Raw genomic sequence first — 14,138 nt, forward strand, 5'->3', positions numbered from 1 at the left:
CCTGACCAATGAAGGCCAACACACCAGACACCCTCCTAACCACCCTCTCAACTTGCTCAAACAAATTTGAGATCTCTAGACTTGGACCACAGGATCCACCACACTGCTGAGAAACATGCCATTAAACTTGTACTCTGCCTACAAGTTTATCTTCTCAGCACAGCTCTGCATTCTGCCAATGTCTCATTGTAAACTGCAACAACCTTCTACACTATAAAAAGATAAACACCACCAATCTTTGCTTCATCTGCAAACTCACCAACCCAACTTTCCACTTATTAACATGGACAGCAGAAAGGCCAGAAAACAGAGTAGAAGTGAACAGTTGTTTATCATACTGGATGGAAGCATATGGTGACACTTTCCAGAGTCAGTACTAGAGCAACAATAAATGGCTGATTCACCAGACATGCAAATTATAGAATTCTGAATATTATGGCTTCAGTACAGAAAAAGATGGTCAATTTCACCAGTAGGCAAATAATTTTGCATTCTAGCAATATTTCAAATGATCTTTCTACTAACCCTATTTCAGCAGATAGGCTTTCAGAACTGGAAAATGACACCACAGGAACGGGCACTTTATGTTCCTTTTTCGCCACTGAAGAGTTCTCCGAAACTTTGACTGAATTCTGTTTGACACTATGACAAGGACATAATTACAAATTAGTAAATTGCAGAATTTAAAGAACAGATTTACCCTGTGAAATAGGCAAGAGTAGAATGATTTTCAGGTGAAACGTTCATAGAGTGAGTGCTTGGGAGATAAATCTTTTAGAGGATTATTTTAGAGTTCCAGGATGTACGTTTTCCAGTGGAACAACATCTACTCTTGCCCCCCTTTTACACTTTATGTATCTGAAGAAACTTTTGGTAACCTCTTCCTCTTTAATATTATTGTCTAGCTTACCGTTGTATTTCACCTTTACCTTCTTAATTACTTGCTAGTTGTCTTCTGATGGTATTTTAAAACTTCCTAATCCCCTAACTTGCCAATAAATTTTGCTCTATTGTTTAGCCCTCTCTCTTGCTTTTATGTTGGCTTTGACTGCTCTTGTCAGCCATGGTTGTGTCATCTTGCCTTTAGAATACTTTTTCCACTTTGAGATGTACATAATCTGTGGCTTCTAAATTGATTCCAGAAGTTCCAGCCATTGCTGCTCTGCTGCCATCCCTGCTGTTCTCTTCCAATCAATTCTGGCCAACTCCTCTCTCATGCCTCTATAATTTCCTTTACTCCACTGGAATACTGAAAAATCCAATTTTAGATTCTCCTTTTCAAATTTCAAACATATTATGATCACTTACACCTAGAGGCTCTTTTACTGTAAGCTCTCTAATCAATTCCAGTTCATTGCACAACACCCAATCCAGAATAGCTGATCCCTTCGTGGGCTCAACCATGAGCTGTCCTAAAAAGCTATCCCCCTCTTGGAATCCCACACCAACCTGATTTTCCCCACTCTACCTGCATATTGAAATCCCCCATGACTATTGCTCTTTTGGCATGCATTTTCTACATGTAACTTGTAGACCACATCCTTACTACTGGTTGAGGATCTGTATACAACTCCATCAGGGTCTTTTTAACCTTGCAGTTCATTAACTCTATCCACAAAGATTCAACACTTTCTGACCCCATGTTACCTCTTTCTAATGATTTAACTTCATCCTTTTTTTTTTTTTACCAACAAAGCCATGCCACCCACTGTGTTTCCTGCCTATCCTTTTGAGACAATGTGTGTCCTTGGACATCAAGCTCCCAGCTATAATCTTTCAGCCATGATTCAGTGATGCCAACAACATCATACTTGCCAATCTGTAACTGTGCTGCAAGATCATTGGCCTATTCCATATACTGTGCAGATTCACATATAACACATTTGGTCCTGTATTCACCTTTTTTGGTTTTATCCACCCTTTATGTTGCAGCTCATCCTGTTGACCCATTGTCAGCCTCTTCTTGCTACGAGTCTCACTGCACATTGCAGATGAGGTAGTATTTTTTTATTTTAATATAATAATGGCAAAATTACAACAAAAAAACACAGATATTCTTTAAAACAGACCGAAAGAGTGTAGGCTGAAGCTACAGCTTATTACGCCTTCCCCTCTTACTTATACAACATATTTGGCATCAATCATCATATCAAAACAAAAAATTTCATAATTTTTTAACACAAAATCCCATTCCAAGTATCATTTATTTACATTTCTCCCATTCATTTTAAATTATGTATTTTGTATTTGTTCATTAAATTATTTTTTTCTTTTTCCAATATTTTTATTAATTTACATATAAAAACAGATTACAGGGAAAAAATATATATATAGATCAATACATTATACTAAATTTCATATAAAGACTCTTTACCCTATATTCATACAGGTTAATTAATTCGTAACATTGAAATATAATAATTTTATTACATTGAAAAAAATCTAACCCACTTCCAAGACCGAAGCTGATTAGTAAAGAAAAAAAGGAAAAGAAATATTAGTCATTATCTGTGCTTTAACAACAAATCAAAGGTTTTGAAAATAATTCCAGAAAAGGTCCCCACAATGTTTTAAAGTCTTGACTAGATTCAGAGATTGAGCATCGAATCTTCTCTAAATTTAAACATGACATCACATCACATAACCATTGAGCATGAATAGGAGGGGCCGCATCTTTCTATTTAAGCAAGAGCGTCCTTCTGGCCATAAGAGAAATAAAAGCCAAAATGTGCAAATCAGATGGGTCCAAAATAATATCCTTTCCTCCAACAATACCAAATAAAGCAGTCAAAGGATTAGGCTTAAAGTTTACTTTAAAAAGTATCAAGAAAGTTTGAAATACTTCTTTCCAATATTTTCCAAGACTCGGACATGTCCAAAACATATGAATGAGTGAAGCTTTTCCATTATTACATATCTCTGTATTGTGATAAATATCTAAATAAAAACGAGACAACTTATACTTGGTCATATGGGCCCTATGGACCACTTTAGATTGTAGGAGAGAGTGGCGGGCACATAACGATGAAGTATTAACCAATTTCAAAATTTGATTCCAAGTTTCCTCAGAAATTGAAGTCTGTAAATATTGTTCCCAAAGATCTTTAATTTTTCTAAATGAACACTTCTCATTCCCAGCAGCATATTATAAATATTAGATATAAATCTATTATAAAAAGGTTTCAAATTAAAAATTACATCTAGTAGATTCTTATCAGGACTTTTAGGAAATGTACTTATTTGAGACTGTAAACAATCTCTTATTCGTAGGTATTGAAAAAAATGAGCTTTTGGTAAACTATATTTAGTTGACAGTTGTTCAAACGAAAAGAGACTTCCCTCTACAAACAAGTCCTGAAAACATTTAATACCTAATCTATCCCATTCTTTAAAAGCCACATCAATCATAGAAGGTTTAAAAAAATAATTAGAAAAAATGGGACTCGAAAGAGAAAATCTCAATAAGCCAAAGTATTTTCGGAATTATATCCAAATTCTCATAGTGTGTTTAACTACCAGATTATCAGTTAACTTACTCAGAGACATGGGGAGTGAGGATCTAAGAAGAGAAATAATAGAACATTTATTAACAGAGTTAGCTTCTAAAGAAACCCACATCGGGGAATCCTCACGATTTATGAAACATAACCAGAATGTAAGATTTCTTATATTAACTGCCCAATAATAAAATCTAAAGTTTGGTAAAGCTAATCCTCCATTCTTTTTATCTTTCTGAAGATGAAATTATTTTAAAATAATTTTTTAAACTTAAGTGTGGTGCATGTTTTTAGATTCTCACTACAACTGTTCCATAGATTCACCCCTCTGACTGAAATACAATGAATTTTTACATTTGTTCTTATCCTTTGTTTTTGAAATATACATGCTCCTCTCAAATCATGTTGACCTTCTCTCATTTTAAAAAACCTTTGGATACTTCGTGGTAGCTGTCCATTTTTTTTACTTTATACATAATTTGTATTATTTTATAATCTACAAAATCTCTGAATTTTAAAGTGTTTAGTTGAATAAATAGTGGATTGGTTGGCTCATAATAACTTGTCTTATTTACAATTTGTATGACTGTTTTTTGGAATAGAAAAAATGAGTTTATTTGTTTTTTATGTATTTCCCCATACCTCCACACAGTAAGTCATGTATGGGACTACAAGTGAACAGTATAATGTATACAAAGATTCTTGATTTAAGAAATTTTGCGCTTTGTACAGTATTGTAATAGATTTTGACATTTTTGCTTTGACATAATTTATATGTGGTTTCCAGCTTAGTTTATTATCTATTACCACTCCTAGAAATTTTGTTTCAGATGCCTTATCAATTTCAACATCATTTATTCTAAGTTTACTATATGAGTTTGGTACATGGTTTCCAAATATTATGAATTTAGTTTTACTTAGATTCAGTGATAATGTTAGTATCAAACCACTTCTTTATAATTTTTAGTTCTTTCTCCACTGTATCCAAAAGTTGTTTCAGATATTCCCCACTGCAAAATATAGTTATATCATCAGCAAATAACATACATTTTAATGTCTGAGAGACCATACAGATATTGTTTATATACAAAATGAACAGCAATGGACCAAGCACTGAACCTTGTGGAACCCCACAAGTTACCCTCAAAAGTTTTGAATTCGAGTTGTTTATATGTACATACTGATACCTGTCTTCCAAATAACTACTTAACCAGTCATGCGCCACCCCTCTAATACCATGTCTTTCTAATTTTGTTAATAATAATTTATGGTCAATGGTGTCAAATGCTTTTTTAAGATCAAGGAATATTCCCCACTGTGTATTTGTTTCTTTCTATAGCGTTTGATATTTCTTCTACAAAATCTATTAATGCTATTGTAGTGGTTCTGTTTTTTTCTGAAACCATATTGCTGTTCACAGATTATAGTATGTTTTGTTATGAAATCACTTAACCTTCTTACAAATACTTTTTCCAATATTTTGGAAAACTGTGGGAGCAAAGAAACTGGTCTATAATTTGAAAATACATGTTTATCTCCAGCTTTGTATATTGGAATGACCTTGGCTATTTTCATTTTATTGGGAAATTTTCCAGCAATCAAAGACTGATTACAAATATGAGTCACTGGTTTCACAACACAGTCAATGATGTTTTGAATTAAATACATATCATATCCATTCCAATCTGTTGATTTCTTACTCTTTGATTTATATACTGTATCAATTATTTCTTTTTCCTCAGTTGCTCTAATAAACATAGTGTAAGTGTTTATATTGATAATATTGCTATTTGCTCCATCTTTATTGCTGGGTTCAGTAATTGATTTAGCTAATTTAGTTCCCACATTAACAAAGAAATCATTAAACCTATCTGCAACCAAATTAGTATCCTTTATTACCATATTATTGTTTGAATTAAAGTAATATGGGTAAACTGTTTTTCTTTTATCCTTTTTAATAATTTCATTTTAAAATCTCCAAGTATTTTTAATATTTTTCCTATTATTCTCAGATAATTTACTATAATAACTCCTTTTACTAGATCTCATAATATTTGTTAATTTACTTTTATCTATCTTGTATTTAATTTCAGCTTCCTTTGTTCTATGTTTTCAAAATTTCTTCCATAACACATTTTTTCTTTTTACAAGCATTTTGTAAATTGGATTCGACATTGGTTTTGCAGAAGAAGCCAAAGAGAAGTTTGTCTCACTGGCTGGAGCCTGTGGTATACTATAGGGATCAGTGCTGTTTGTCATCTATACCTGGATGATAATGTGGTAAATTGAATCATCAGATTTGAGGATGACACCAAGGTTGGGAATGAAGTAGATAGTGAGAAAGACTATCAAAACTTGCAGCAGGATCTGGAGCAGATGGAAAAACTGGGCTAAAAAGAAAAATGGCAGATGGAATTTAATGCAGACAAGTATGATGTATTGCATTTTGGGAGGACCAGCCAGGGTAGGTCTTATGTAATTCTGTCAAAGTGGTATCACAGGTAGATACGGTTGCAAAGAAAGCTTTTGGCACACTGATCTTCATGAAACAACGTACTGAGTACAGGAGTTGGGAAGTTATGTTGAAATTGCATAAGATGTCAGTGAGGCCTAATTTGGAGTACTGTGTGCAGTTTTGGTCACCAACCTACAGGAAAGATGTAATTAAGATTGAAAGAGTGCAGAGAAAATTTATGAGGATGTTGCAGGAACTTGAGAATCTGAGTTATAGGGAAAGGTTGAATAAGTTAGGACTTTATTTGAGAAAATGTAGAAGATTGAGGGGAGATTTGATAGAGATATGCAGAATTATGAGGAGTATAGATAGGAAAAACACAAGCAGGCATTTCCCACTGATATTGGGTGAGATTACAACTGGAGATCATAGGTTAAGGGTGAGAGGTGAAATGTTTAAGGGGAACAGGTGGGGAAACCTTCACTCAGAGGGTGGTGAGAGTGTGGAATGAAGTGCTAGTGCAAGTCCTGCTGAAGGGTCTCAGCCCAAAACATCAGCTGTGCTTTTTCCCCATAGATACTGCCTGGCCTGCTGAGTTCCTCCAGCATTTGTGTGTATTGCTTGGATTTCTGGTATCTGCAGATTTTCTCTTACTTGCCAGTGGAAGTGGTGAATGGCAGGTCGATTTCAACATTTAATGAAAATTTGGATATGTACATGGATGAGAGGGGTGTGCAGTGCTATGGGACTAGGGAGATTAATGTTTTGGCACAGGCTAGATGGGTCAAAGGGCCTATTTCTATGCTGTAGTGTTTGTTGTCTCTATGGCGTTATTAACAAGTAGAATATTTGCATCAAAATATTGCCAGAATACATAAAACTACATCTACAGTTTTGAATACTGGTCCAACCACAATGACAATATGGCTAAGAAAACTACCAGTGCCTCCACTTCCTCAAGAAGCAAAGGAATTTTGGCATGCCCCTTTGATCTTCTGCAATTTTTATCAATTCAGCATAGAAAGCATCTTATCTGGGTGCATTATTGCTTGGTATGGCAACCGCTCTGCCCATGTCTGCAAAAGTCACAGAGTTGTGGACACAGCTCAGCACATCATGGAAAAAGGCTTTCCCTCGATGGGACTCCATCTACACATCCAGCTGCCTCAGAAAAGCAGTCAGCATAATCAATGACTCTACCCACCCTAGATACCCTGTCTTCCATCTGGCAGAAGATACAATGCCTAAAAGCACATACCCACTCCACTCAAGGTCTCTTGACTTCAGCAACTTGGTCATTGGATCTCTTACCTTATTGTCTACCTATGCTGCACTTTCCCTGCACTGTAACAGTTTATTATAAACTCTTACTGTTTTACCTTGTATTACCCAAGCACTATTGTAATGAATTCATCTAGATTGACAGCATGTAAAGTTTTCATTTTACAGTACCTCAGTACACATGATAATAATAAACTAATTTACCAAAGCCATATAGCCTGGGCAATGGCCGTGCCTCCAGCAGTGAATTAAAGGGCCTGAAGGATCTGAAGGACAGCATGTGTTGTCACAACTTTCACTGATTACAAAAGTTGCGAACAGTCCCTAAATGTTGCTGGAACATTTAAAAATAAAATATAAATTCTTTTAGAAATATTTTGTAGCTAACATTAATTACAATATTCAAAAGTTAAAAATTATGTTCTGTGAACTTAAATGAACTTGCATTGTCATTTGTTTTAAATCCATTATCCTAAAATCCCTAACTAAATAATTAGATCATGAAACTTAGCTAGGTCCAACTCGGCAGAGAAACTGAGAAATATGTATCTCTCAGGATTAAAAAAATGGGGCATCTTGTCAAGATGAAATTTGATCACCTTAACTGAAACTATGGAACAAAAATTACAGATTTAGCATCCCAAAGCCAGTTTGCGTTTGCATTCATGGAACCTCCTAATGCATGCTTCCACTTATGAGTAAGATCGAAACCAATATATTTTTGTTTGGCTTTCCAGAAAAACCAGTAAATGTCACAAAAATAGTAAAAGAAATTAAGGCCAACAGGAACACTTACTGAATAATTAATAAAACAAAACAAAATTAATGTTGACATTTATACGCACACAGTGTCCATATGAAGGTGTTCAATCTGCTCTCGGAGTGCCTCCAGAGACTGCTGGTTCCTCTCCTCCTTTGCCTTGAGCTCCAGCAACATCTGTTCAATGTGGATCGTGAAATGCTCTTTAGATGAAAGCTCTTCTAGCCGCTGATGGATTTCTTGGGGGATAAAAAACAAAATATTGCATCTCTATAGAAGTCTTGTTAGACCACATTTGGAGTATTGCATTCAGTTCTGGTCGCCTTATTATAGAAAGGATATGGGAGGGTATAGAGATCGTTCAGGATGCTGCCAGGATTAGAGAACATCTCTTATGAGGAAAGGCTGAGTGAGCTAAGGCTTTTATCTTTGGAGCAAAGGAGGATGAGAGGAGACTTGATAGAAGTGTATAAAATGATAATAGGCATAGATAGAATGGACATCTAGCGACATTTTCTCAAGGGAGAAATTGTTGTGTATTTAATATTTCAATAACGTTTGAGAAATCACGTATCTATATTGTTTGATTAAACATTCTTGCTCACTTAAATAATTCATTATGGGTTACATGTATAATTATGTAAATTGCATATGTCATCATACTACCAGCAGAGTTCAAATCTCGGTGGAACCTTGTAATACACCTGCACTGTTCTTTTGAAAGTCTATCATAAAGGGAATAAAGGGATTCTATTCTGGCTGGCTGCCGGTTACCAGTGGAGTTCCACAGGGGTCAGTGTTGGGACTGTTGCTTGTTACAATGTATGTCAATGATTTAGAGTATTAGGGGGAGATCTTAAATGGGTTTTTTGTGTCTGTATTTACTAGGGAAACTGGCATGAAGTCTATGGAATTAAGGAAAACAAGCAGTGAGATCATGGAAACTGTACAGATTGAAAAGGAGGAGGTGCTGGCTACCTTGAGGCAAATTAAAGTGGATAAGTCCCCAGGACCTGACAGGGTATTCCCTCGGACCTTGAAGGAGACTAGTGTTGAAATTGCAGGGGCCCTGACAGATATATTTAAAATGTCGGTGTCTGAGAGTGAGGTGCCAGAGGATTGGAGAATGGCTCATGTTGTTCCGTTGTTTAAAAGAGGATCGAAAAGTAATCCGGGAAATTATAGACCAGTAAGTTTGACATCGGTAGTGGGTAAGTTATTGGAGGGAGTACTAAGAGACGGAATCTACAAGCATTTGGATAGACAGGGACTTATTAGGGAGAGTCAACATGGCTTTGTGCGTGGTAGGTCATGTTTGACCAATCTATGGAGTTTTTCGAGGAGGTTACCAGGAAAGTGGATGAAGGGAAGGCAGTGGATGTTGTCTACATGGACTTCAGTAAGGCCTTTGACAAGGTCCCGCATGGGAGGTTAGTTAGGAAAATTCAGTCACTAGGTATACATGGAGAAGTGGTAAATTGGATTAGACATTGGCTCAATGGAAGAAGCCAAAGAGTGGTGGTAGAGGATTGCTTCTCAGAGTGGAAGCCTGTGACTAGTGGTGTGCCACAGGGATCAGTGCTGGGTCCATTTTTATTTGTCATCTATATCAATGATCTGGATGATAATGTGGTAAATTGGATCAGCAAATTTGCTGATGATACAAAGATTGGAGGTGTAGTGGACAGTGAGGAAGGTTTTTAAAGCTTGCAGAGGGGCTTGGACCAGCTGGAAAACTGGGCTGAAAAATGGCATATGGAGTTTAATACAAACAAGTGTGAGGTATTGCACGTTGGAAGGACAAACCAAGGTAGAACATACAGGGTAAATGTTAAGGCACTGAGCAGTGCAGTAGAACAGAGGGATCTGGGAATACAGAAACAAAATTCCCTAAAAGTGGCGTCACAGGTAGATAGGGTCATAAAGAGAGCTTTTGGTACATTGGCCTTTATTAATCAAAGTATTGAGTATGAGAGCTGGAATGTTATGATGAGGTTGTATAAGGCATTGGTGAGGCCGAGTCTCGAGTATTGTGTTCAGTTTTGGTCACCAAATTACAGGAAGGATATTAATAAGGTTGAAAGAGTGCAGAGAAGGTTTACAAGGATGTTGCCGGGACTTGAGAAACTCAGTTACAGAGGAAGGTTGAATAGATTAGGACTTTATTCCCTGGAGCGTAGAAGAATGAGGGGAGATTTGATAGAGGTACAGTATATAAAATTATGATAGAGTGAATGCAAGCAGGCTTTTTCCACTGAGGCAAGGGGAGAAAAAAACCAGCGGACATGGGTTAAGGGTGAGAGGGGAAAAGTTTAAAGGGAACATTGGGGGGAGCTTCTTCACACAGAGATTGGTGGGAGTGTGGAATGAGCTGCCAGATGAGGTGGTAAATGCGGGTTCTTTTTTTAACATTTAAGAATAAATTGGACAGATACATGGATGGGAGGTGTATGGAGGGATATGGTCCGTGTGCAGGTCAGTGGGACTAGGCAGAAAATGGTTCGGCACAGCCAAGAAGGGCCAAAAGGCCTGTTTCTGTGCCGTAGTTTTTCTATGGTTTCTATGTCTATTGGATTTATGGATTAGTGCCTAAATTTGCCAATAATACAAAGATAGGTGGAAGAGCAGGTAGTGTTGAGGAAACAGAGAGCCTGCAGAGAGACTTAGGTAGTTTAGGGGAATGGCCAAAGAAGTGGCAAATGAAATACAATGTTAGAAAGCGTATGGTCATGCACTTTGGTGGAAGAAATAAACAGGCAGACTATTATTTAGATGGTGAGAGAATTCAAAATGCAGAGATGCAAAGGGACTTGGGAGTTCTTGTGCAGGATACCCTAAAGGTTAATCTCCAGGTTGAGTCGGTGGTGAAGAAGGTGAATGCAACGTTGCCATTCATTTCTAGAGGTATAGAATATATGAGCAGGGATGTGATGTTGAGGCTATATAAGGTGTTTGTGAGACCACACTTGGAGTATTGCGTGCAGTTTTGGGCTCCTTATTTGAGAAGGGATATACTGACATTAGAGAGGGTTCAGAGAAGATTCACAAGAATGATTCCAAGAATGAAAGGGTTTCCATATGAGGAACATCTGGCACCTCTTGGGCTGTATTCCCTGGAGTTCAGGAGAATGAGGGGGGGATCTCCTAGGATGTTAAAAAGCCTGAACAGATTAGACATGGCAAAGTTATATCCCATGGTAGGAGAGTCTAGGACAAGAGGGCATGAATTCAGGACTGAAGGACATCCATTTAGAACAGCGATGCGGAGAAATTACTTTAGTCAGAGGGTGGTAAATCTGTGGAATTTGTTGCCACGTGTGGCTGTGGAGGCCAAGTCATTTGGTGCATTTAAAGCAGAGATAGATAGATTCTTAATTAGCCAGGGCATCAAAGGGTATGGGAAAAAGGCAGGGAAGTGGGGATGACTGGAAGAATTGGATCAGCCCATGATGGAATGTCAGAGCAGACTCAATGGGCCAAATGGCCTTTTTCTGCTCCTATATCTTATAGTCTCATGGAATCTAAAAGAAGGGGAGTCCATTTCAACATGTCACTTAATTGAAGGGATTGTCTGAGCACTATCAGTTCAATGATGGACTTATTGATGCATTGAGGCATTGTTTAGTTAGCGGAATCTTATGAGAAAACATTCAAAAACAGCTCCTAGCTGAAGTACAGCTTACATTTAAAGGAACAGTTGAAATTGTTTCAATGGAAACAGCTGAGACACAATTGAATTACAGTCAAGAATGAAAGTCAGCATGAAGAAAATTGCAACATCTAAACAGAAACTGGCTATGCTGAATAAATTGTGTTACCATTGTAGCAAAGGTTCACATGCACCAGACCAATGCAGGTTTAAGGGTGAAACTTACAGAAAATGCAACAAAGTAGGACACATACCAGGAACATGTTGGGCAGACAAAAATAAATGGATTGGACAGGGAGAAGAAAAAGCTAAAAAGTCAAGTTGCAGTTTCAAAAAGAGCACTAATCTGCATGCTGTTAATGAAAAATCTGATAGTGATGAGTGTGACACCAAACTGTCTAGCCTTCAGATCTACACTGTGAAAACTAACAAGCAATAGGACTTACACCAGAAGTGGTAAATTAATATGGAATTGGACACAGGTTCAGCTTCTTCAGGCATTCCACAAAATAAGTTTGAGAGGCATTTCAAAGATTCTAAACTGGAACCTGCAGATATCCAACTAAGAACTTATACTAGAGAAAAGATAATTCCTGTGGGAATGACATTCAATACAGTGAAATACAACAACCAACAAGCCACATTGGGCTTGTCTGTGGTAAAAACAGGAGAACTAACATTGTGGGGATGTGATTGGCTGAGACAACTACAACTTGATTGGAGATCCATCTACTATTTGCATGCCACATCCCCTGCAATAAAGTCAACTGAAAGTGAATTAAGAAAGGTACTGGATGATTCCACAACTGTCTCCCATGTCAAACACCAGGAACCGTTCCCTAACAGAGAGCGAACAGGTGTTGGTGCCAACCTCTATGCTTTTGGCTGGAAAGCATATTTGACCATGGAAGGACTATGCTACTCAAAAGCAGTGGTCTGACTGCAGCAGTCTTTGTAGGTAACGTACAGTGGCACGCAGAAGTTTGGGCACCCCCAGTCAAAATTTCTGTTACTGTGAATAGCTAAGTAACAGATGAACTTATTTCCAAAAGTCATAAAGTTAAAGATGGCACATTTCTTTAATATTTTAAGCAAGAAAACTTTTTTATTTCTACCTTTTACAGTTTCAAAATAACAAAAAAGGATAAGGGCCTGAAGCAAAAGTTTGGGCACCCTGCATGGTCAGTACTTCGTAACACCCCTTTTGGCAAGTATCACAGCTTGTAAATGCTTTTTGTAGCCAACTAAGAGTCTTTCAGTTCTTGCTTGGGGGATTTTCGTCCATTTGTCCTTGCAAAAGGCTTCTAGTTCTGTGAGATTCTTGGACCGTCTTGCATGCACTGCTCTTTTGAAGTATAGTTTAACTTCATCGTCCACAGGACTTATTTCCAAAATGCATCAGGCTTGTTTAGATGTTCCTTTGAACCTTTTGAATAGAACTTTTTGGCTGCAATGAGCAAAGGTATGCTTGGTGAAAAAAGGGGTGCAGAATTTCATGAAAAGAACCCCTCTCCAACTGTTAAGCATGAGGGTGGATCATTCATGCTTTGGGCTTGTGTTGCAGCCAGTGGCATGGGGAAAATTTACTGGTAGTGGGAAGAATGAATTCAATTAAATACCAGCAAATTCTGGAAGCAAACATCACACCGTCTGTAAAAAAGCCGAAGATGAAAAGACAATGGCTTCTACAACAGGATAATGATCCGAAACACACCTGAGAATCACAATGGACTGCCTCAAGAGGCGCAAGCTGAAGGTTTTGCCATGGCCCTCACTGTCCCCCGACCTAAACATCAGCGAGAATCTGTGGATAGACCTCAAAAGAGCAGTGCATGCAAGACAGCCCAAGAATCTTACAGAACTAGAAGCCATTTGCAAGGAAGAATGGGCAAAAATCCCCCAAACAAGAATTGAAAGACTCTTAGCTGGCTACATAAAGCATTTACAAACTGTGGTACTTACCAAAGGGGGTGTTACTAAGTACTGCCATGCAGGGTGCCCAAATTTTTGCTTCAGGCCCTTTTCCTTTTTATGTTATTTTGGAACTATAAAAGATGGAAATAAAAAAGTTTTCTTGCTTCAAATATTAAAGAAATGTGTCATCTTTAACTTTATGCCTTTTGGAAATCAGTTCATCTTTTACTCGCTTAGCTATTACAGTAACAGAAATTTTGACCAGGGGTGCCCAAACTTTTGCATGCCACTGTATCTGAGAAAGCTAATATATTAATGAGGCAGTTACTTATGAAATGGGCTGGGTTTTAAGCTGGCAGAGAGTTTAAGGAGCTTCAGCAAAGTTGTAAGCATTCAGCTTTTGTGAGTATAAAGAACCAAAATCTACTCTGTATGCATTAAAGTTATTGCATGAACTTCAAGTGGGAAATGAAAAGCTACTTGTAAAGGTAGTTGCATATAACAGCAGAACAGAGCCCAGCTTGATGAATGGAAGGCTGAAAAGAAAGGAGTCAATGGAGGTATGAAAACAGAAAATTCATC

The 14,138-nt window shown here is 37.4% G+C and overlaps 1 protein-coding gene across 1 annotated transcript in view; it reads right to left on the reverse strand.

Annotated features, from left to right (window-relative positions):
- The window catches only part of ccdc17 (coiled-coil domain containing 17), a 104,208-nt gene that overhangs the window by 57,989 nt on the left and 32,081 nt on the right, over positions 1–14,138 (reverse strand). The window contains exons 6-7 of the mRNA XM_072274544.1: positions 8,079–8,232; positions 526–642 (exon numbers count right to left, since the gene is read on the reverse strand). Coding sequence (XP_072130645.1) covers positions 526–642; positions 8,079–8,232 — 271 coding nt within the window. The remainder of the gene's footprint in view (positions 1–525; positions 643–8,078; positions 8,233–14,138) is intronic.

The sequence above is a fragment of the Mobula birostris genome, chromosome 12 (assembly GCF_030028105.1).
Source record: "Mobula birostris isolate sMobBir1 chromosome 12, sMobBir1.hap1, whole genome shotgun sequence".
Classification (NCBI taxonomy): Eukaryota; Metazoa; Chordata; class Chondrichthyes; order Myliobatiformes; family Myliobatidae; genus Mobula; species Mobula birostris.